The sequence below is a fragment of the Hypanus sabinus genome, chromosome 1 (genome assembly GCF_030144855.1).
Source record: "Hypanus sabinus isolate sHypSab1 chromosome 1, sHypSab1.hap1, whole genome shotgun sequence".
NCBI lineage: Eukaryota > Metazoa > Chordata > Chondrichthyes > Myliobatiformes > Dasyatidae > Hypanus > Hypanus sabinus.
Genome location: NC_082706.1, coordinates 207,353,190 through 207,378,729, shown reverse-complemented (window position 1 = coordinate 207,378,729; position 25,540 = coordinate 207,353,190). Strand labels below are relative to the sequence as shown.

The 25,540-nt window shown below is 41.0% G+C and overlaps 1 protein-coding gene across 1 annotated transcript in view; it reads left to right on the top strand.

The window, feature by feature from the left end:
* LOC132402103 (TGF-beta receptor type-1-like) overlaps positions 1-25,540 on the top strand; it is a 78,351-nt gene that overhangs the window by 21,589 nt on the left and 31,222 nt on the right. Inside the window, exon 2 of the mRNA XM_059984701.1 lies at positions 25,154-25,399. Within this exon, the coding sequence (XP_059840684.1) occupies positions 25,154-25,399 (246 nt within the window). The remainder of the gene's footprint in view (positions 1-25,153; positions 25,400-25,540) is intronic.

Genomic DNA, 25,540 nt, shown 5'->3' with positions numbered 1-25,540 from the left:
GTATCATCAGCAAACTTGCTGATGTTATTCTCAATGCCATCATCTAAATCGTTGATGTAAATTGTAAACAGCTGTGGTCCCAATACCGAGCCCTGTGGCACCCCACTAGTCACCACCTGCCATTCCGAGAAACACCCATTCACTGTTACCCTTTGCTTTCTATCTGCCAACCAGTTTTCTATCCATGTCAATATCTTCCCCCCCCCCCCAATGCCATGAGCTCTGATTTTACCCACCAATCTCCTAAAATTCTGTCACCACATACAACCCTTGCTTTACCACAACTCCCACTCAGGGTGGTGAAGAAGGCTTTTGGCATACTAACCTTGGTATATATATTTTTAAAAAAAACAAGTCATTTGTTTGTTCAGACTGCACTTGTAGGTCTGTGTTCAGGTTTGGTTGCTCTGCTATGGGAAAGATTAAACTGGAAAGAGTGGAGAAGAGATTAACAAGGATGCTGTCAAGTCTTGAAGGACTTAAGTGATAGGGAAAGGCTGGATGGGCTAGGACTTTATTCTTTAGAATGCAGGAGACAAGTGATTTTATAGAAATTTTGAAAATCATGAGAGGGCATAGAAACATAGTAAACCTACAGCACAATACAGGCCCTTTGGCCCACAAAGCTGTGTCGAATGTGCCTTTACCTTAGAAATTACATGGGTACCCATAGCCCTATTTTTCTGAGCTCCATATACCTGTCCAAGAGTCTCTTAAAAGACCCTATTGTATCTGCCTCCACCACCATTGCTGGCAGCTCATTCCACACACTCACCACTGCATTTTTAAAAAAAAAACTTACCCCTGACATCTCCTCTGTACCTACTTCCAAGCACCTTAAAACTGTGCCCTCATGTGCTAGCCATTCCAGCCCTGGAAAAAAGCCTCTGACTATCCACATGATCAATGCCTCTCATCATCTTATGCACCTCTATCAGGTCACCTCTCATCCTCCGTCGCTCCAAGTTAAAAAGGCTGAGTTTACTCAACCTATTCTCATAATGCATGCTTTCTAATCCAGGCAACATCCTTGTACACCTCCTCTGCACCCTTTTTATAGTGAGGCGACCAGAAATGAGCATAGGTAGGCTGAATGCCCTGAGTCTTTTTCATGGAATTGGGACATCAAGAACTAGAGGGCATATGTTTAAGATGAGTGGAAAAATACTTAATAGAAATTTGAAACTTTTATTTTAGATAAGGGTAGTATCTTTGTGGCATGAACTGACAGGAAGTAGTTGAGATGAGTATAATAACAACACTTAAAAGACATTTGGGTGGGTACAACTTGCAGAAGTTTAGAAGGTTATGAGCAAATGGGTTGGCATTTTGGTTGATGTGGATCAGGTCAGTTGACGGACCTGCTTCTATGCTGTACTCTGTTTAATTTTGATTTACTCTTTTTGGTATTCAGAATGGCATGTACCCCAATAGCCAGGCAACCATAACCCTTGGAGTACATGATTTGCATATCTGAAAAATCTTTTATGAAGAAGGTTCTCATCCTCTTGATTTCTAAATGGCTTATCCCTCTGTTCTGCAACTGTTTCTTAGTTCTGGATTTTCCAACAGTGAGATACAACTTTTCAACTGTTGTGTGGCATCCACTTAAAAAGTTGTACTTTCTGATGCATGCTCCTTAATTCTTCTAAACTATATGAGTCCCTAAGGTTGCAATAGTCAGTTGTGGGGAGGCCATGGGGTAAGCTCCCACGAACTATTAAATGCTCCCAATAACGTGTGTCTCAAATAGCCTCCAACAACTAAGTCCAGCTCCTAACCTTCACATGTGGCTCAGCTACTAAGCCTGGTGGAAATGTTTCAACTGGAGAAGGGGAAAAGGTGAGTTGCTGGCTCCTTAAAACCAATTTAGGCAGATGGGATTCATCAATTATGGTTCGCCACTCATCTGAGAGAAGGAAAATTCTGATTTCAAACCAATGCTGCCCTGTGGCTATACCCAGTCATGGGGAAGACTTTGGGAGTAAACCCTGAGTGGAAAAATGCAGAGCTGAAGTTCTTAAGGCAGTCCGAAGTTGAGTTCAACACTGACTGGTACCTACTATGATGTGGCTAGTGCCAACCTGTATCAGTCTCTTCTGTTGCATTGGGCAACAGCTTGCTGTCCATATCGTCCTGCCTGGCTTGCATATTGACACGTAGGCAATTACAATGCAACCTCAACAATTGACTCCGACCAGTGGAGGGCCTGTCTCTATATACCCATTCCACTCAACTAGAATCTAAAACAAGTTACTGTATAGTCGATGCTGCTAGTGTAAGATAGAAACAGAATGTACTGCAAATACGGAGTCAGCCCCCATCTATGGAGAGAGAAATAATACCTTGGATTGCTAGCTTTTACATAAAACTGGGGGACATTAGACATTGCAGAGAAAAGGTTAAGGAAATTGAGATTGTTGTTCACGTTGAACATGTAGCATGGATCACCTGAAGCAACATGACTAGGGTATATTGGTTAAATGACTTAGGTTAATTTGCAGGTTGCGTCTGTGGTGAGGAAGGAAAATGCAATGTTAGCAGTCATTTCAAGAGGACTAGAATATAAAAGCAAGGATGTAATATTGAGATTTTATGAAGCACTGGTGAGGCCTCACTTGGGGTATTGTGAGCAGTTTTTAGGTCATTTATGTTATAAAGGATGTGCAGAAACTGAAGAGGGTTCAAAGAAGTTTCTTTGCAACAAGCAGCTGTGGAAGCCACATATTTGTGTATAATTAAGGCACAGATTGTTAGGTTCTTGATTGGTCAGGGCATGAAGGGATATGGGTAGGAAGCAGGAAATTGGGGCTGAGAGGAAAATCGGATCAGCCGTGATGATAAAGTGGAGCAGACTTGATGGGCTAAATGGCCCAATTTGCTGCTATATCCTATAATGTGGCATGATGACTGAAGCTACATCTAGAGAGAAAAAAGTCAAATCAAATTTAAATTCAGCTTTTGCGTTTTGCATTTTCAGTTTAAAAATTGTGGTCTTAAGTTTAAATAACAACCCTGGTAATAGTTCAAAAACTGCTAGATGATTGCTCAAAGAAAACATGATTTGCTCTGGGAGAAGAAATCTATCATCCTCTCCTGGGTATTGCAGGGGTTCTGGTGTGGTTGGTTCTTAAATGGCCTTTGGAATGATACTGCAAGGTATTTAATTGCGATGTAGTGGTTAGTATAATTCAATTGAGGCACCAGTGGTTTGATTCATATCATAGAGAAGTACAGCACAGAACTTCTACCGCTGTCAGTAAGGAACTTGTACATTTTTCCTGTGACTACGTGCGTTTCCTCTGGGTGCACCAGTGTCCTTCCACAGTTCTAAGGCATACGGGTTAGTAGGTTGGAGGAACTCAGCAGTTGGCATTTCGGGCCATGATGCTTCATCAGCCCTGATGAATGGTCTTGGCCTGAAACATCAACTGTTTATTCTTTTCCATAGATTGCTGCCTGGCCAGCTGAGTTCCTCCACCGTTTTGTGTGTGTTGCTGTGGCTTTCCAGCATCTGCAGATTTTCTTCTGTTTCGGTTAGTAGATTAATCAGTTACATGGGTGTAATTGGATGTCATGGGATTGTTGGACTTGGAAGACCTGTTATTGTGTTGTATCTTGAAATAAAATAACCTGCAAGCTTCAGTATATAAAATGGAAGACCATCCTGGAAGTTGACCATGGCAAAATTTTTACCCAGTCCTAGAAAATATTTGGGTACAAATGTCAAAATTGGGTCAGCTTGACTGAAGGGTGGGGTGCAGTGATATGGAATTGGGAGGGTGAAGGACCAGCCCTTAAAGTTTGTAATGCTAGCTTGGAACCCATGAAGAAAGCATGATTTTCCCTTTCAGCTGAGGAATTGTTGCTGGTTCATGTTGAGCCATGTTAGCAAGGGTACAGAATGTACACGAATAGGGGAGTTCCACTCACAGGGTGGTTGGATGGCGCAAGCACAAGTTGTCCCTGCCTTTACCTGCTGCCGGCGTGTCCAGACTAGATCTATAGTGGGTAATAAGTAAAGAAACTCGAAATAAATATGCACGTCCACCTATGACACAATGGTAAGACTGACTGATAATGTTTCTTGTGGAGATAGACCTGTGTTAACAGGAAGGCTGGCTTGTTTTTAAGATACAAAACTGCTAGTTGTCCTTTATCAATACATAAATGCAAAAGAATGAAATGATTGCTACTTCAGATCTGATGTGGTATAAAAACATAATAAGCTTAAAGAACACAAAAACACAAATGTAAGTACATAAGATTAGCTTGTACATAAAGTGACGAGAGGTACAGAAGTACTTTACAAAAGGTGACTGACAGGAAATGATAAAGTGCTGATTTAGAGTGTGTGGTGGAGTGGGTTAGTGGGAGGGGCTGTTGATTCGAGCTTTGACAGTTTCTGATTCTGGTGTTCATGGGTGACGGGTGGAGATGTGTCCCTACAAAGGAGGTGCAAGGCGCTCCTTTCCTCCACCAGCCGGCAGGCCACTGTTGGGCAAGGTGTAGCACCTGCTGAGCCCTCCCCGGATCAGGGTCCCGTGAAGCCACAGAAACAGGTGGTGAATGGTCGTATGAGCAGCCGGTGCATGTCACAAGTTCTGGTTAAGTGACTATTGATGCCAGGCAGACAGTCTCTGAAGATTATTGATAATGGCTGGAGTAACCCATCTTGTAAAGACACTGCTCAGAAGAAGGCAATGGAACACGAATTTGTTAAGAACAATCATGGTCATAGACCATAAACGCTTACTTCATACAAGACACAATGCATAGGTACATTTAATGTAAGAGAAATGTTATACAATATACATCCTGAAATTCTTTTTCACAAATATCACAAGAACAAAGGAGTGCCCCCAAAGGATGAATGACATTTAGGTGTTAGAACCCCAAAGCCCACCCCCCAACTCCCCCTTCCATGTATAAGTAGCAGCAAAGAAACAATCCTCCCTCCCCCACCAGCTAAAAAAGCAATGGCACCCCCACAGAGCACTCAGGCATCAATAAAGACACAGGCTTGCAGTACCCCAAAGTCTACTCATTCACCTGGTATTCAACATGCCACCGGCTCTCTCTCTCCCTAATAAGGGAAAAAGAGGTGCGTCCGTTTCACAGCGAGAGGGGAGTCATTGCATCGCTTCTTCCAAGCCCTGTGCCCAAAGAACTCTGATCTCTGGGCATACAGCCAGCCCACTGCTTACGATCTTCTGTCTCCCACGACACACTGATTTCCTGCAGAGACATCAACCTCGGGGCCACTGGCATCCAGAGCCACAAATTCCTGGAACCCTGAAGGTGTACTTGGCTTCTAGGCTGTGTCTTGGCATTTTGAATAGCAGCCAGTCATGAGGCCCTGAGAGTGGGTCGTTCTTTTGCAAAGAACCGAAGTCAGTGTGTAACTCCAGGTCAGGGTCTTCAAAAGAATCCTGAAAGGAAAAATATAGAGATATTAAAGATAGAAATAGAGCTGTTCCTGAAGATGCAAGCAAAGGGGATGCTGTTGGACGCTGTTGTCCTCCTAAACGTAATGATGTTCCTGACGTGGATGCTGTATAGCTTTTTCCCTGATGAGTGTGGAACAAACATTTCATGAGTAGGCTGGATGGGATCCTTCATTATATTGTTGGCCTTTTTCCAGCACCTTTCTGTATCTGTGTCCTTGATGACAGGTAGGCTGGGGCTGGTGATGCATTGGAATTTTCTAACTACCTGTTGGAGAGTCTTCCTGCCCACCGCAGTGCAGTTTCTGTACCACACGTTGATGCAGCATGTTAGGATACTCCCAAGTATGAATTTGTAGAAGGCCATGAGTATTGATGTCCAGTTCTCTTCAAGCTCAGAAAGTAGGAATTATTGTGTCTTGTGTGTGGCATTACATTTGTGCTGAAGAGAGCAAACTTGGAATAGATCTGGCAGGCCTGTTGGGACTGTATGTAGTGCTATAAATCATTGGCCAATTCTAGTAATCGCGAGTAAACAACTGATTACAGCAAAGTTCAGTGAATAGCTCAGTAATACAAGGCAATGCAATGAAATGTTATGGCCATAATGAATGTAATTAACTTGTTGACTGAAGTTACAAACTTTGATTCATGGTGCTATAATGTGCTGGAGCAATATAGAATGTACCGACATTTCGGCCCACAAATATCTTTCCAACCTCTTAACCTATTCTAAGATCAGTCTAGCCCTTCCTTCCCACATTGCCCTCTTTGTTTCTTTCATCCATGTACCTATCTAAGAGTTATTTAAATGTTTCGAATGCATATACCCCTACCACCATCCCTGCCAGGGTGTTCCACGCACTTATCACTCTGAAAGATAAAACTTCCCTCTGACATCCCTTCCCCATATTTTCTTCCAATCTCCTTAAACAGTTGGTTGAATTTGTATTTTGCTTATGAAGAAGATGCACTCACACCCCACGTAACACTACACCACATACTGCAGATTCTTTACAACGTGATCATTTAATTCTTTATTGAGATTGAAAAAAATGACAGCAATAAATTCAAAACAATACTTAAAACTTTTCAAGAGTGGTTGCCATTACAGTAAGCACTCAATCAGCCAATGAGAGTGCTTTACATACTCTGAGCCACTCACGGCCTATCACGTATTAGTTTATGCTCTGCCCCCCATCGCGTGTGTAAACATTCTTGCTCCCTTGCCAATTTATTTCATTTTTTCCCACGATGTCTGGAAAATGGCCTGCGACTTCTAGTGAGGGTAATATATGTCTCAGAAAAGCATTAGCATGGATGCGAAACTACAAGTGATCCGGCATTTGGAAGTTGGTGAGCATCAGGTTGATGATGGCACCTCTCTGAAATTGGCTACATCGATGATCAGAACGATGATAAAAAGAAATGCAGACAAGTTAAAAGCTTCTGCAATTACGACTTTAAAGTTATCACCAAAGCTGACTTGTCCAAGGAGTCATTTGCTTGAAAAAATGGAAAATAGACTAGATATATGGGTGGATGACAAAACACAATGCAAACAAGCCCCTAAGCCAGCTGATAATGGAGAATGCAAAAGGCATCTTTAATCATATTCAAGAAGAAAAAGATACATTGGTAACATTCTCAGCTTGCAGAGTTTAGTTTGATAGACTTAAACAGAACAGTAACCTTCATAGCATGAATGGGTGTGGAAGAAGCTATGGCCAGAAATTGCAACATCATCCTAGGATTTCAGGTAGAACCAGTCATCCAAACCATCGTTGAACTGGCCAATGATGTATGATTAGAGGGTTAATGATGGCGTTGTTGAAGAGTTCCTGCATCCTCATGGTGAGAGCTTTAATAACAAAGATGCTTCGAGAATTAGCAGAGCAACATATCCTGGGTGAATCTGAGGACATGGATGGAGAAGAGGAAACACCAGCAAGAAACCTTAGCACCAGCGTCACCACGATCACTCAAAACATGGACCAGTTCATCGATAATGACCCTGACTGGCAGCAGAGCAATAAAGCAAAGAGAGGTGTTCTTGACATGATTTCCTGTTGCTGAGAACTGAAGAAAAGGCAGTCAAATCTCGACACCTACTTGAAGAGGAAGGCAAAATTGGATGAGGACCCACAACCTGGTCCCTTCTCCAAGATGTAACCACCACTTGCTTCCCTCTGCTGCTGAGATGTGTTGCTGCTCCACTGATGAACAGGTCTGGCCTATTTGCATGTTTGTTACTCCATGTATTATCTGTATACATAAAAAAAAAACAAGCCTGAGATATATGATACATTATTTTATCAGAAACACATGTCCATTTACGTAATGTTATAATGACCTCGCAGAGCATTCTGCTTCTGAGGAAGGCATCCTCAGCATTAAGCAGGATCTGAGCGTGTTGAGGTGGATTGGATTGTCTACTGTCACTTCCTATTTTTCCAAACTTTGGAACAGTTGGAGCTAGATTCCTAATTTGTATATTGTTATGTATAAGCTACAGTTTATAGTAATAACTTGGTTTTATAGTTTTTGAATAGCTGATTGAGCTTGGTCAAAAGAAATGAAATCCCAATAATATAATTGAGTTAATGTATTCTTTGCCACTTCTTGAGTATTGAGGCATTAAAATTTGAAATTTGCATGCAATCCCTCTAGCTATTAGTATCTGGTGGAAAGAAACAGTTGGTTCTCCTGGTACAGAATCTTGTTTGATTTTAAACTGAAATCTTTTCTCCTTGCAGTATTATTTTAATCCATGTAGATGAAAATCTATTCCATTAAACTTTACTAAATAATTTGAGTTTTGGAATTTTTTTATATCTATTTGTGCGGTTTGTAGAGTTTAAGACTTTTTAGGTGGATGCTCCCATAAGTTTAAAAGAGGAATTTCATTGAGTGGTAAGTGAATGTTAGTGTCTGATCAGCATCCTAACAATAGATATTTTACTCCCCCCCCCCCCCCCCCCCCCCCCCCCCGACTTTACCCACTTTAAAACTTTGTTTGAATTCTGTAAAGTATCTGCATGGCTGGAACAGTGTTGCACATTGATTTTTATTGGGTTTTTCCAAGTTTTGGAAGAATGGGCATAAATATCTGGCAACGCAACTATATTTCAAATGAAGATAGTATTAGTACACAATGTATTCTGGAGATTGGTTATAAATTACATGAAAAGTGTGTATTCTATTGCAATCCAATAAAATGTACTTAAATTCTCACCAGAACTTGAACATATTTTAAAGTGCTAGTGGTCTTGTAGATCAACCTGACAAGGGATGTGGAATAAAATCATTGCTTTCTGATTCTGGGTAAAAAGCAGATGAATTATTTTTTTAAATTGGTTGCATTTTCTTGCAGCATGATAGCATAGTGGTTAGCACAACACTTTACAGTACTGGCGACCAGGGCTCAGTTCCCGCCACTGTCTGTGAGGAGTTTGTACGTTTTTTCCCCTGACAATGTTGGTTTCCTCTGGATGCTCTGGTTTCCTCCCGCAGTCCAAAGACATAGTGGTTTGTAGGTGAATTGGTCATTGTGAATCGTGATTAGGCTGGGTTAAATCGGAGGTTGCTGGGTGGCTCAGCTCAAAGGGCTAGCAAGGCCTATTCCATGCTGTATCTCAATAAACAACCACCAATGAAAATATTGTCATGTGGCATCTGTGGAGCGACTACTCAGAACATTTTACGAAGTTGAGTAATTAGAATTTCTTTCACTATAACTTTAAGTATACTGTGTTTTAATATGGGTGAATTGCTCTTTCTAAGGTTGGTTACAAATTTGAACTCTGCATATGTTTAAGCAATGTCATCTTGCTACTGACCATGTTACATTTTGAGAACGGGTGAATGAGTGTCAATAGCTTTGTTTCATTGTGTAGGAAGAGCATCTTTTCTGCCTTAAAGTTGAGTTCAATTGTTCAACTGCACATGAATAGCAATGAATACAGCCAAATGAAGCAGTGTCAGTCGCCAAGGTGCAAAACTCAGAACCAGCAGTTATTTGCAGCATATAGAACGTAGAAATCTACAGCACATTACAGGCCCTTTGGCCAGTGATGTTGTGCTTACCATGTAACTTCCTCTAGAGACTGACTAGAAATTCCCTACTGCATAGCCCTCTTTTTCTAAGCTCAATGTATCTATCCAGGAGTCTCTTAAAAGACCCTATCGTATCCGCCTCCACCACCGTCACCAGCAGTGCATTCCTTGCAGCCACTTCTCTCTTTGTGGAAAAGCTTACCCTGACGTCCTCTGTACCTACTTCCAAGCACCTTAAAACTATGCTCCCTTGCGTTAACTATTTCAGCCCTGGGAAAAAGCTTTTGGCTATCCACATGATTAATGCCTCTCATCATTTTGTACAACCCTATCAGGTCACCTCTCATCCTCTGTTACTTCAAGGAGAAAAGCCCAAGTACACTCAACCTATTCTCATAAGGTACACCCTCCAATCCAGGCAACATCCTAGTAAATCTCCTCTGCGCCCTTTCTATAGTCTCCACATCCTTCCTGTAGTGAGGTGACCAGAACTGAACACAGTACTCCAAGTGGGATCTGTCCAAGATTTTATATAGCTGTAACACTACCTCACAATCCCACATTTGATGAATGCCAGCACACCACATGCCTCCTTAACAGTACTGTCAACCTGCACAGCAGCTTTTGAATGTCCTCTGGGCATGGACCCCAAGTTCTCGCTGATCCTCCACAATGCCAAGCATTTTACCATTTGTATTATATTGTCTTCAAATTTGACCTATCACAATGAACCACTTCACAGTTCAATGAATTCCATCTGCTACTTTGCAGCCCAGTTCTGCATCCTATCAATGTCATGCTGTAACCTCTCCAGACTAACCACAACATCCCCAACCTCTGTGTCATCAGCAAACTCACTAACCCACCCTTCTACTACTTCACCCAGGTCATTTATAAATACCACAAAGAGGAGGGGTCTCAGAAGAGATCCCTGCGGAACACCACTGGTCACTGACCTCCATGCAGAATACAAACTATCTACAACCACACTTTGCCTTCTGTGGTCAAGCCAATTCTGGATCCACAAGCAAAGGTCTCCTTGGGTCACATGCCTCCTTACTTTCTGAATGAGCCTTGCATGAGGAACCTTATTGAATGACTTACTGAATTCCCTATACACTGCATCTACTGCTGTACCTTCATGTGTTTTGTTACATCCTCAAAGAATTCAATTAAGCTTGTAAGGCATAACATGCCCTTGACAATCTCTCTTTGCTAAATTATGTATTGCATTGAACTGCTGCTGCTAAGTTAACAAATTTTACGTCACATGGCAGTGATAATAAATCTGATTCTGATTATTGCTTTTCAAAAGCTCTAGCACATCCTCTTAATGACTATATGTTCAAGTGTTTCAATCCACTGCAGGTCATCCCCATAATTGCCAGATATGATCACTACCTCCAAAATGTTTTCTGAGTGAGAGATCTGACACCTGACCAGGTTCATTTCCCAATACCAGATCAAGTACGGCCTCTCCTCTAGTTGGCTTATCTATATATTGCATCAGGAAATCTTCCTGAACACACCTAACAAACGTCACCGCATCTAAAACGCTTGCTGTAAGGAGATGCCAGTCAATTTTAGGAAAGTTTAAAAACTCCCATTACAGCAACCCTATTATTATTGCACTGTTCCAGAATCTGCCTCCCTATCTGCTCCTTGATGTCTCTGTTACTATTGGGGGTCTATATAAAAAAAGGTAGAGTTATTGTCCCCTCCTGTTTCTGACTTCCATCCATGCTGACTCAGTAGATAATCTGTCCACAACTTCCTTCTTTTCTGCAGCTGTAGCACTATCCCTGATTAGCAATGCCACACCCCACCTCTTTTGCCTCACTCCCTGTCCTTTTTGAAACATCTAAAGCCTGGCACAGCCTGCCCCTGAGACATCCAAGTCTTTTAATGGCCGTAAGGTCATAGTGCTAAGTATTGAACCACGCTCCAAGTTCATCCACTTTGTTTATGATACTCGCTGCATTTGACATATCTCAAGTATGAGTGCATCTTTGCTCTATCATTTGCCTGTCCTTCCTCACAAATTCCCTTCAAGCCATCTCTACTTGTGCATCAACTGCCCCATCCTATGCCTCTTTACTTTGGTTCCCACCCCACTGCAAATCTAGTTTAAACCTTCCCCAATAGTATTAGCAAATCTCCCTGCCAGGATATTGGTCCCCCTTGGATTCAAGTGCAACCCGTTTTTTTTGTATTGGTCCCAATGATTCAGAAATTTGAATCCCTGCCCCCTGCTCCAATTCTTCAGCCATACACATTCTATTCCTGTACTCACTGCCTTGTGGTACAGGCAGTAATCCTGAGATTACTTCCCCTGGGGCTTGCTTCTCAGCTTCCTAACCCCCTGTATTCTGCATTCAGGACATCTTTTATTTCTACCTATGTCATTGGTATCAATCTGTACTGTGACCTCTGGCTGCTCACCCTCCCATTTCAGGATATATGTGCACAAAGCACATATAAGATACAGTCCCACAGAAAAAATATAGTCTCAAGTCCCTGAGTCTATGAATATTACATCTGTATTCATGAGATTTTATGCAGGGCCATTGAGTAATGTGGAGTCATGAATCCTTGCTTGTGCCATCGCCTCACCTTAAAATATTTATAAGGTCGGTAGCAGAGTCTTGGTCAAATATTCAAACTTTTTGAGTTCTGTACCTTTGTTTTACAGTAAGATGGAACAGATTATGTTGTCAAGTAAATTGCATCTAGTACTTAATGCCATTTTTGTGATCTGTTGCATCTCCTTTGTAGCTGCTTCTTTTTGTTTAACTTGAATGTTTTCCTCTTTCTAAGCATGAGAAGTGTTCTTCCACCAGATCATCAACTGTGATAAAAGATTTGGTCACAGTTCCCTTGTATGTATCCAGTTTGTTGAGTGACCATCAGGATATATTTTGTTTAAAAGTGCAAGTTTGTATAATGTTTTACTTACAAATTTATTTAATTGCTTGTCTAATTTACTCTATAGATTCCTAATTATGAAATTAAACCAGTCTCCTAACATTCTGCTTTAAAGCACAACATTTACTTACGATGCCACCAGAATTTGAAGAGCTGGTGACCTTGTAGGTTAACCTGATGAGGAATGTGGAATAAGTTCCTTGCGTTATAACCATATAACAATTACAGCACGGAAACAGGCCATCTCGGCCCTTCTAGTTTGTGCCGAACGCTTACTCTCACTTCTTATTGTTCTGGATAAAAAGTTAATTTTTTTTGAAGATTTGTTGCATTTTCTTAAGCACCATTGTAAATATTGTCAAGCTGTTGTGCAGTTGTAGTTTTGTCATATCTGTAATATCAGCAGGTTGGTTTGCTAATGTTCTATATTGCCCAATCTCTGTTTAAAATAGTCTTGACATTTCCGGGAGTGCATTTGAATGGCAAATGTGTAATATCAAATAACACGAGCACAGGTGCCCATTTTCCAATGCAGTCAAGAAAAAGAATTGGAATAATCTTTAGTAACTGTCATATATGTTTGTGCACGTGTGTGTGTGTGTGTGTATATACACACAAATGAAACTTAGAATATTTCTAAAAATATTATGCCTGTATTTGAATGCAGAGAAATATTAACAAGAAAGTACAGTGCTGAACTAAAATCTTAGGCACATACAAAATATATTAAAAATAAAACATGAAAGCTTACGGGGGGGGGGGGGGGGGAGGTTGAATACTTTTTATGGACACTGCAGGTGCCTAAGGTTTTAGCACAGCACTATAATTTCTTGTGAATATTTCTCTGCATTCAGATACAGCATAACAGTTTTTTAGAAATATTCCAAGTTTTATTTGTACACTGACTCTGATTACAATACTTTCTTGTGAAAGCTTCTGGGGGAGGAGTTAATACTTTTTATAGGCAGTGTATATATAACAAGGCTACCTAAGACTTTTGTACAGTACTGCAATAATATATATTGCACTGTACTGCTGTGGCTACAAAAAGAAGTTTCATGGCATGTGTGAATGTTGATAAACCTGATTCTGATGTGGGACCCTCTTGTGGACTGAGGGTGGGAAGGGGACAGAGCGAGGGGAATCGTGTTTGGGGGAAGGGAGAGGGGATGAAGTGGGAAGCACCAGAGAGACATTCTGTAATGATCACTAAACCAATTGTTTGTAATCAGATGACCTTGCCTGGTGTCTCAGGGCTGGGTGTGTCTGCACCCTGTTCATGTGTCACCACACCCCACCCCCACCATTGCTTCTCTGCTGCCTGTCCCACACTCCTCCTGTAATGTACTGTTCTTATTTTTTTCAACAATACTATCAATCTCTGGCCTAGTGGACAATTTTTCTATTGCTGAATGTTCTTCATTAACAGCAGTAAAAGCAAGTTGCCTTTTTCTGTGGAAGCAATCAGTGAAATAACATTCTTGAATATATACTTAATATATAACAGGCATTTTATATTAATATGACTGTTGGGCATGTATTTGTAGTCTAACTTTATCTTTAACTTCTGAGGTGCAAATAAAAACTGGTTATATCCTGTAGAGAATGAATTCCAGAATTATCACTTAATATCACATATTTCACCACATGAAGGAGAGCTAATTTATGCTTAAGCGTAGTTCATTTTCACCTTAGATTGGTTTCAAAATAGAAAATTCACTAAAGCTTATGCTAACATCTGTTGGATTCTGGTGTTTTTGACCCAAGTTTCTTTCAGATGTCAGGAAAGAGGCACAAAACCTGTTGCTTCACGATTGTTTTATTTAATACTTATAAAAGAAAGGAAACAGGAGCAGATTCTAATAGCAGAAAGCTTAAAGACAAAATCTGAGATGCTAAGAAGATCAAGATGGCACTGCTGTGTTTAGAAATTTTATAACAGGTGGAAAATTCCAATTAAATTTATAGATAAGAGTTAAATGAGAAAGTACTCATTTGAATATTACAGTATTAAGATAACAAATGCACTTATTCACTTAATGCAGAACAAAGAAGCTTCCGGAGCTTTCCAGAATTTGGTGCATTGTTTGCAGTGGTACAGTGCATTCATATTAAGTTATATTGCAATAAAAAAGTACAAAAGAGTTATAGTGAGTTAGTGTTCCTGGACCATTTGGAAATCTGATGACGGGGAAGGAACCGTTCCTAAGTTGTTAAAGTAGAGCTTTTTAATTAATATTGTGAAAATCATATAAATGTTACACCTTCTGCTGCTGAAAACCTTTGAGATCTACCATATTACTCCATTAACGATCTTTGATGTGTTTATACTGTGGGGCCTTTCACCATGTTTGATTGCTCCTTTGTCTCTATCTTTGCCCTATAACTTTGTTTACAAAGTATCCACGTTTGAGTTTTACACATGTAAGGAAGAAATACTGCCAGTCATAGTGATAGAGCAATACAGTAGTTACAGACTCTTCAACACAATGACTAATGCTGGCCCGTGTTACAATCTCCTGCGGTTGATCATATCCCTCCAAGTCCCAGCCATCAAAGTGCTTCTTAAGTGGTGTAATTGTACCTATCTCAACTCTTCTTGCAGTTTGTTCCATATACGATCAGAGGAGAAGTAAATATTTCCTTTGCTAAATTTCAGTCTTGCAAAACAATTTGAACTTCATTAGATTGTAGGATGTGGAATAATGATTACTGTTTAATGCATTCTGTAACATAACAAAATACCTTTACACTGAATCATGTAAATGTACACTTGCATAACTGTGCTTCTAGGAGTGAACATCTTTATCTAGCAGCTCAACTGGTTGTGATCTTGTACATATTGTGTGCCTGTTCAGTCTCCTGCCATGAGCTACAGAAACATCTTAACCAGTCTTCGCTGTGGAAGACACTAACAGATGGCAGGGCAGGGGTCATGAACTCTGAAGTTACCATTACTAGAGAATTACTGGGAAACTGAAAGGTCTGAAGTCACTTGGACCGGATGGTCTCCACCCCAGGGTTCTGAAAGAGGTGGCTGAAGAGATCGTGGAAGCATTAGTAATGATCTTTAAAGAATCACTAGATTCTAGAATGGTTCCAGAAGAGTGCACATGTGACTCCACTCTTCAACAAAGGAGAGAGGCAGAAGAAAGGAAAGTATAAGCCAGTTAGTCTGACCTCAGTGGTTAGGAAGATGTTGAAATCAGTTATTAAGGGTGAGGTCTCAGGGCACATGATAAAATGGGCTGGAGTCAACATGCTTTCCTCAATGGAAATTCTTGTCTGACAAATCTGTTGGAATTCCTTGAAGAAATAACAAGCAGGAGAGAAAGGAGAATTGGTTGATGTGTATTTGGATTTTCAGAAGGCCTTTGACAAGATGCCACACATGAGGCTGCTTAACATGCTATGAGCCCATGGTATCACAGGAAAGATTCTGGCATTGAAAAAGCAGTAGCTGATTGGCAGGAGGCAGAGAAGGAATGAAGAGAGACTTTTTTGGCTGGCTGCTAGTGACTAGTGGCGTTCCACAGCAGTCTGTGTTGGGACCAATTTTTTTGATGTTATATGTCAATGTTTTGGATAATGGAATTGATGGCTCTGTTGCAAAGTTTGCAAATGATATGAAGATACTGTAGGTAGTTTTGAGGAAGTAGAGAGGCTACAGAAGGACTTAGAAAGATATGGAAAATGGGCAGAGAAATGGCAGATGGAATACAGTGTCAGGAAGTGTATGGTCATGCACTTTTGTAGGAGAAGTGAAAGGGTTGACTATTTTCTAAATAGAAAGAAAATACAAAAAAAACTGAGGTGCAAAGGCACTTGAGAGTCCTTGTGCAGAGTACCCTAAAGGTTAATTTGTAGTGCGAGGCTGTGGTGAGGAAGGCAAATGCAATGTTTGAATTCACTTCAGAGTGGTGAATCTATGGATTTATTTGCCACAAGCAGTTGTGGAGACCAAGTCTTTGTTTACTTAAGGCAGAGGTTAATAGATTCTTGATTGGTCAGGGCATGATGGCATATGGGGAGAAGGCAGGAGATAGGGGCTGAGTCTGGAGTGACACTGCAGTCTGTTGTTTTGAGCAATGACAGTAAAATTCTGTTCTACACCAATGCTCTGTGTAATGAATTGATCTGTATGAACAGTATGTAAGACAAGCTTTTCATTTCGGTACATGCAACAATATGTTGTGAACTGAACATTAGTTGGCAGACAAGAACAGTAATATCAATGGATCTTTCTTGGAGCATCAGGCAGTGACAAAACTCTATTCGTGGCTATTACAAAGAGGGATGATTTTAAGGTGATTAGAGTGAAGTATTGGGCATTTGTCAGAGGTAGGTTTTTTTTTACACAGAGTGATGAGTGCATGAAACGCGCTGCCAATTGATGCTTGTAGGGGCAGATCCATTAGCGGAATTTTGGAAACTGTTAGGCTCATGGTTAATAGAAAAATGAAGGGCTACATTAGAGGGAAGGATTAGATTAATCTTAAGGTAGGTTAAAAGGTTGGCACAACATCATGGGCTGAAGGGCCTGTAACATCTATGCTCTGTATATGAAGAAACAGATTATTTTCTAAGTTCACATACAATATGGAACTGATGTCTTCACAGTGATTAGGACCAATTGAATTAAGTGAGAGTGTGATAAATTCAGCCATGTCAGAGTACACTGTTTTGTTTTTGATTACAGTATTTAGTTTCTTCAAGTGCTATTTTGATATATGCTGAAGTGCGATATAGACCACAGTGAGGATGATGGAGAACTCCTGCACTAGATAGAATGGTCAGCACTTTACTGCTCAGGGAAGCTGGGTGGGACAAAGCTGCTGTATCTGCGCACCATGAGGAGTTTATGACAGAGTCAGTGCTGCCTCTTTTTCTCTGCTGTCTTGTCCATCTAAAACCTTCAGGCTGGAAGCACTGAGTCAGGAGAGTTGTCAGATAATCATATCGCCGTGGAACCGAACACAGCAGCCCCCTGTGTCCCTTTGATAAAGTAATCTTTGAGGTCCTCAATCTTGTTTTCTTGTGATTGCAATTAGCTTGGGATGGGGTGGCGTGTTCCTGTCTTCCTCAGCAGTCACCCTTTCTGAGACAGTTGAGGCTTCCCTGCTCTATCCAATTGCAGTGTTCGCTATCTGCGTGGTCCAATTGCTAAATACTTTAAATGACTTAAAAGTATGTTTACTGCCATAAACAAAAGAAATTGTGCAGAGTAATACACAAGAAATGTGGAGGAACTAAACAGGTCAGACATCATCTATGGAGAGTTTCTGACTAAGATGCATCATCATTACCGATGTCCTTTCCATTTCTGTCTTGACCCAAAACATCAACTGTTTATTTCCCTACATAGATGCTGCCTGACTTGATGAGCTCCTGATGCATTTTGTGTGTTGTTTACTGCAATTTCCAGTTTTATAAGGATCAGATCTCAAGTAGGAAACTACATTGTTGATGCTGTGAAGAGGGAGAAACCACGGATGATACTGAGGTGACGGCTAACGGAAGATGAGGACTGTCTTTTGAGCTCACTTCCTAACATTAGTCGAAATATTTTTGCATATTAAGGGCATTCAGAAAGCTTTGGGACAGTGCAGGTAAATGTTATTGAAGTAAAAACTGAGCTATGATTTTGATGAATGCTGGGACTCCTATTTCACCTTTTTAGGAAAGGAATTCAAGTTTGGGTCCTAGGCCTTCAAAAGCAAGCTTTTGTAGGATTGACTTTTATAGATCGAAGTACTGAGTACAAGAGTTGGGATGTTAAGTTGAAGTTGTATTAGACGTTGGTAAGGCCTAATATGCAGTTCTGTGTGCAGTGTTTAGTCACCTACTTACAGGAAAGCTGTAAGTAAGTTGGAAAGGGACGGAGAAAATTTACACGAATGTTGCTGGGACTGGAGTATCTAAATTTTAAGGAAAGATTGAATAGGTTTGAATTTTATTCACTAGAACATACAAGATTGAGAGAAGATTTGATGAAGTTTACAAAATTATGAGGGGTATGGATAGGGTAAATGCAGCAGACTTTTTCCACTGAGGTTGAGTGATACAACAACTAGAGGAACTAGAGGTCACAGGTTAAAGGTGAAAAGTTTTAGAGGAGCACGAAGGAAACTACTTCACTCTGGGTAGTGATGGTGTGGAATGAGCTGCCAGCACAAGAGGTGGGCATAATTCTGATTTCAGTGTTTAAGAGAAGTTTGAATAGTTACATGGATGGGATAGTATGGAGGGCTTTGGTCCGGGTGCAGATCGATGTGAGTAGGCAGTTTAAATGGTTCAGAGCAGACTAGATGGGTTGAAAGGCTGTTTCTGTGCTTAGTTTTCAATGACTCAAAGATGCAACAACCGCTGTGGGAAGGATCACATTGGAGACGCTCGTGACTCTATAAATACAGCGTAGAGAAATATTTATTATTAGGGATAACAGCACTATAACAGGCCCTTCTAGTCTAATGAGCCTGTGCCACCCAGTTATGCTAATGTGACCAATTAATCCACTAATCCATTTGTCCTTGGAATGTGGGAAGAAATCAAAACACCTGAAGGAAACCCACCTGGTCACGGGAAGAATATACAAACACCTTGCAGCTAGAGGTGGAAATGAATCTGGTCACTGGCACTTGATAACGTTAAACTAACCGCTACACTACCATGCCATCCCAATACTTCAGAGGGGACATGCAACCAAAGCTACAGTTAAATTTGAAAACTAGGCAAAGAACTTTAAAACCAACACTGTTCAATATTGGTCAATAGGGGGTGGGAGGGAATGGGGGCAACAACTTTGTCTGCCCTTGGTTAAGACACCAGTGTGTGAAGGAGCTACGAAGCAGGCATATGCAGTAGATAGTACCGATACCACAGTTCTAGTGACCCAGTTCTGATTGTGACTGCAGAATTTGCATTTTATCCTTTTGACCACTTGCATTTACCCTGGAGCATTTCATCCCTGGTTGGTAGGTTAATTATTAGTAAGTTAACCCTGGAGAGATGAACATGGCTAAATTGTATAATTTATACAATCTGGAAGTGACTAGTCTTAGGAATGGTGTCAGTAGATGTATGAGCAGAATTAGGCCATTTGGCCCATTGGGTCTGCTCCACAATTACATTATGGCTGATTTATTATACCCCTCAACCCCATTTAGGAATCGGAAGGCAGAGGGGAAGAAGCTGTTCCTGAATCACTGAATGTGCGCCTTCAGGTTTCTGTACCTCCTTCCTAATGGTAACAGTGAGAAAAGGGCATGCCCTGGGTGCTGGAGGTCCTTAATGTTACAGATATTCCAGTGGTTTCTTGGGTGTCACAGTAGTGTATTGGTTAGTGTGATGCTACTATAGTTCAGGCCTTTGGAGTTCAGTGTTCAGTTCTGACGTCATCTGTAAGGCCGCCTGTACATCCTCCCCGTGGAATGCATGAGTTTCCTCCGGGTGCTCTGGTTTCCTCCCGCAGTCCGAAGATGTACTGGTTAGTAGGTTAATTGATCACTGTAAGTTGTCCTGTGATTAGGCTAGGAGTAAATTGGGGGTTGCTACAATGCAACTCAAAGGGCCAGAAGGGACTGTTCTGTGATGCAGCTCAATAAATTAATAAACTCTCTCAAGCTTGTGTACAGATTAATGGTGTAGTGCTTCAGGATTTTCAAAGAACTTGATGTGTTGGAGATTTTGTGCTTTACTACGTGTGGAAAGGCCTAGGTCTCTAGGTCTAGGACAGGGGGCGTTTCCTGAACGTCTTGGCTTTGACTTTAAGGTTATGAAATATTTCTAATCACACCGTGCCAGAAATATGTAAATCCCAGGGAGAGCACTAAAGGCTTATTGAATTTTAAGTCTGAAATCATATTTGTTTGGTTTTCAAGTCAACGTGGGTGGATGAGTAAGCTCTAGATGTCTTTCCAATTGTTGGGTCTAATTGGGTCCATTTGGTTTTGCTTATTACTTGATTCAAGATGTTGATCCCACTTTTTGTTTTGGAGCATTACTGATTTATAGATAAATTTGTTTCTTTTTATTTTGAGCTTGGGATGTTAAAAGAAACATATAAGCTACTTTTTGGCCAGTGGAATGGGAAAATGCAAGTCATAAATTGTATTTAAATTGCACCATTTGAAATTTCATTTGTAGAATACATAGCTCATATTGGATGCTTAAGAAGTTTGCCTTATTTTGTCAGGAGATGCTGTCTGTTACTTAGGCTGAAATCCTACTTGTGGTTTTGGGGTTTCCTGTGCTTATTTAGCCTTTGGTTAGAAACATAGAAAACCTACAACACAGTACAGGCCCTTTGGCCCACAATGCTATGTTAAACATGTACTTACTTTAGAAATTGCCTAGGGTTACCCATAGCCCTCTATTTTTCTAAGCTCCATGTACCTATCCAGGAGCCTTTCAAGAGACCCTATCGTATCCGCCTCCACCACTGTTGCCGGCAGCCCATTCCACACACTCACCACTCTCTGTATATAAAAAAATACATAGAAATAATTTGCCCCTGACATCTCCTCTACCTACTTCTAAGCACCTTAAAACTGTGTCCTCTCGAGTTAGTAATTTTAGCCCTGGGGAAAAAGCCTTTTACTATCTGCACGATCAATGCCTCTCGTCATCTTATACACCTCTAATCAGGTCACTTCTCCTCCTACATTGCTCCAAGAAGAAAAGGCCATGTTCGCTCAACCTATTCTCATAAGACATGCTTACCAATCAGGCAACATCCTTGTAAATCTCCTTTGTACCTTTTCTGTAGTCTCCACAGCCTTCCCGTAATGAGGTGACCAGGACTGAGCACAGTACTCCAAGTGGGGTCTGACCAGGGTCCTGTTAGGTTGTTAGGTTGAAAATGTCTTGTGGATGCAGGGTGTTTGGTCTCTTGGTTATGTTGTCTCTGTAGAAAGCCTGTAGGTGTTGACATTAGTGCTGGAATGGTAGTTTCAGTGGTAGTATGATGAGCTGTGCAGAATTTTTTTGCTGTATATATTTGTAGACCCAGTCTCCATTGTATATTTGACTTGAGTGAGGATCTTGGTTGAGCTGAAAGCAAGAACCGTACATATTACAGCTGAACAAGACAGTGTGTTTCTGGGGTCAAGGTGCAAAACATTCAAAGTAGCAAGTAAACTTCAAAATAGCAAGTGATATTTAAAACAGCAATTAACATAATTCAAAATGGCGACCAAAGAAGCATATTCACTTGAGGGAAAAAGAAGCGTGTGTGGGTATGTGAATAGTCCAAAACCCTGAGCGATAACGTCCAACAATCGATGGTAATGTCCCCCTGCAGTGTACAGACGCATACAACCCAGCCTGTCATTCCACTGCTCGAACATGGGAGGCCAGCAATGATGGGAGAGGTCAGGCCCCAGCCAAGTGCGGACAGCACACTATAGTGTTTCTGTGTCACCTACTCTGCAGCAGCAGGCAAGCCTGAGGACTGAGGCCACACAATTCACATGTCGCCTGTCCCAGCCCAAACAAGGGTAACACATCATCCCTGGCCAACGATCGCAAGTGAAACACCCGAGATAATCTCCTACAGTTGCACTTCACCAACTTCGAAGCTTCTGAGTAGCAGCCAGCAACGTGATCTGCAGCCAGATCAGCTTCTCTTTACCCAAATGGGCCCCTTTCAGAGTCCTAGCTGAAGGCATTTTTGTATATAAAAAAAGTATAAATCTGTTAGGACTCAGAACTATGGGGAAAAAAGTGAGCAATGTAAAGCTTATGGGGTTTTATTTTAATTTTATTGAAATACAGAATAGAACAGGCCTTTCTGGCCCTTTGAGCAATCCCCTAATTTAATTCTAGCCTAATCACGGGACAATTTTCCTACCAACAGATACGTCTTTGGACTGTAGGAAGAAACCCACACAGTTACAAGGAGAACATATAAACTTCTTACAGGCAGCGGCGAGAATTGAACCCGGGTCATTTGTATTATAAACCACTACACTATTGTGCTGCCCATGCATTTCTAAAGAATATGTATGGCGGGGTGTGAAAAGAAATAAATTGAAAATTATAAATCATTTGTAGGATCTGCATATTAAAATTTGTTATTTTTAAAGCATTTTTGAAATGACATTTTGATAGTTTGATCAATTGGGTTTGCTGAAATTTAGTTACAGATTTTATTTTGTAATGCCCCCAATTTGACAAGTACTCTGGCTGAGCAGTATTTATGTGGAGTCTAAGTTTCATTTGTGCTTCAGTAAGTATCAGGTTTAGTTGTGTTTGATCAATCAACAGTTGGGTTTCCACTAAATTTTAAATCAGTCATACATGCCTGAATGTCACACAAAAATCAGTGATTATTAATCTGCCGGATATTAATTGCGATAAGCAATTGTACACATCCTGTATTTGAGATGTTTCAACACAAATTCAATTCATTGTATGCTATACTTCAGGTTCTGGCTTCAAATTTGGACTATATCTTTGCCAGGAAATTTTATAGCTGTGCTCTTAAGTCGACAGCTAGTCCAAGGCTTCCTTGAAGTGAGGTTTCCATAAACAGAGATACTGCCTTAACTAGTAAGATGGCTGTGTGCTCAGATGCAGTGGCCTTTTGCGTCCAAGTGTAGATGCAGTTGTTCATGATTAATGTCTTTTTCAAGATCACAGGACACCGCAGGATATTAAGAACACCAAGTACTGCAGGACTACCCCATAAACAAGTTGCTGGATGGTGTTGAATCTGGACTTGTTGTTCGCTGTGTTGTAGCCTGTTGTACTACCCAGGGAGGAAGTTGTCAGAGATGGTGTGTGGTCCAATGGACAGTGCTGGTGATTGTCTTGGATGTTCTTGTTGTGATTGCAAGACCCTGTTGGACATAGGTAATGGAGAATATCATGAGTTCATTCACAGGTTCATTGGAAGGACTGGTGGTGAGGAGGCTGCGTTGCCTTGGCTGTTGTGCGGACCAAGCCTTCGTGCTCTGCGGTCGCCTTATCAGCCACCAGGAAAGGAGGTGCTGGAGCTGGATTCCGTACTGGGTTTGGGACTTTCCCCTCCAATTGGTGCTACCCTCTGATGTTTGCTTGGTGGAAGACGAGCTTGATTGCGTTTGTCTGTAGCTACACTTGTGCGCAATGAGGAACTGCTACAAATTACTCTTGACTAAATGTGACTGCAGATCAAAATCCGTGCACCGTCAATCTACAGGCCATGATGTTCAGGGACTAGAGTGCATTATTATTATTTAATATTTTTGTGACTACAGTTTTCTGCTATTGTAATTATATATTTTGTGTATGACTTGACTTAGTGCCTTGCAGCTTGGCTCCAGAGTAATGCTATTTAATTTGATTGTATTCATGAATGGTTGAACGACAATTAGACTTGATAAACACACAGGATTCTGCATGTTGTCCCTTTATTCGTCTTTATAGATGTTGCCTGACCTGTTGAGTTCCTCCAGCATTTTGTGTGTGTTACTTGAGACCAGCTCAACCATTTTTAATGAACACTATCTGTGAAACAATGGAATTTGCTTGCTTTGGTGTTGTGGAGGCAATTGAGCTTTGCCACCTCTGAGATGAATTGGAAAACATTGCAAAGCAAGTTGCTTCAGGTTGATTGGGTTATCCTCTGTTTTGTTACTCAGGCAACAGTATAATCCCCACTCTTTCAGAAGGCATTTGGAAGATGCTAATTTGAAATCAGTGACAAGTTACTGAATATACTACCTTAATAGATACTTTTGGGAAGTTATCTGTAAGTTCTGTCATCTTGTTTATGTGAAATTGGATTCTCTGCACCAAGTTGCACTGAAGACGTATTGCCCTTGAAGACAGTAACTGATGCAGAATCAGAAAGCTCTAGAAGATGGGGTATGCCATAGGAACAGACCATTTGGTGTACAGTGTTGTGTGAACCAGCTAAAAGACTAATCAAAAACACCTAAGAACTAATCCCTCCTACCTACACCATGTCCACATTATCCATCTTCTTACATCCATGTACCTGTGTCCAAACGTCTCTTAAAAGCCTCTAATGTATTTGCCTCCTACTACCATACCAGGCAGCACATTCCAGGTATCCACAACTCTCGAGTAAACCCCCCCCCCCCAAAAAAAAACTTCTCCCTTTCACCTTCAATACATGTTCTCTGGTATTAGACATTTTCACCCTGGGAAATAAATGCTCTCTGTCTTCTCTATCTGTGCCTCTCATATTACTGTTAGATTTCCCCTCAGCCCCCTGACGTTCCAGAGAAAACAACCCAAGGTTATCCAGCCTCTCCTGATAGTATATCCTCCCAAACCAGGCAGCATCCTGGTGAACCTCTTCTGCACCCTCTCTTTTTCGTAATTCTCCTACCTCCACAAACCAAGAGATGGAAACAGCTTTCACATGAACGTGGGTGTCAAATTGTGACAGGCGTCTGTATGGGTAATTTAAAATTATGCAATAGTTAAATTGTTATGTATATTAATAGACCACCAAGCAATCATGTTAAGCATAATTTCACATTCAGTCTCTTTTTATTGATGGAAACTGAAGTGAGGTTTTAACTTAAAAAATTGCAACTCAAAAGTCAGGTGAGTGTGGATAAATACCCAGCTTAGAATTTGAAAACTATTGGCAAAATGTATTAGATTATCTACTATATTGGATTATCCCCAAGAGGCTCACTACTGTAGAATGAACCATTGGTACGATGTTGCTGATGTACAAGCTAATCATAAATTGCTTTTTCTCCTAGGTCTGAAATGTTACTGCACCCACTGTGTGTTAACTAACTTCACCTGTGAGACGGATGGGCTCTGTATGACTACTGTCACTCGCAAGGAAGACCGGATAGTACATGGCAAGATGTGTGTTTCAAATGCTGAACTGATACCTCCAGACAGACCGTTTCTATGTGCAATATCCAAAAATGACGCTGTATCAAATCGTTGCTGTGATACTGATTTGTGTAATCGATATGATTTACCTGTGCCAACAAGAGGTAAGTTTCTGGGTGGATGTTTTCATACGTTTCTGAGAAGGCATTGGCTGTTAATTGCGTTTAAGTAAGATGTTGACGGACTTCCTGTGCAAGATTGTCCTTGAAGTGTGATGAGCTTGATATTTCCTCAGACAAGCATAG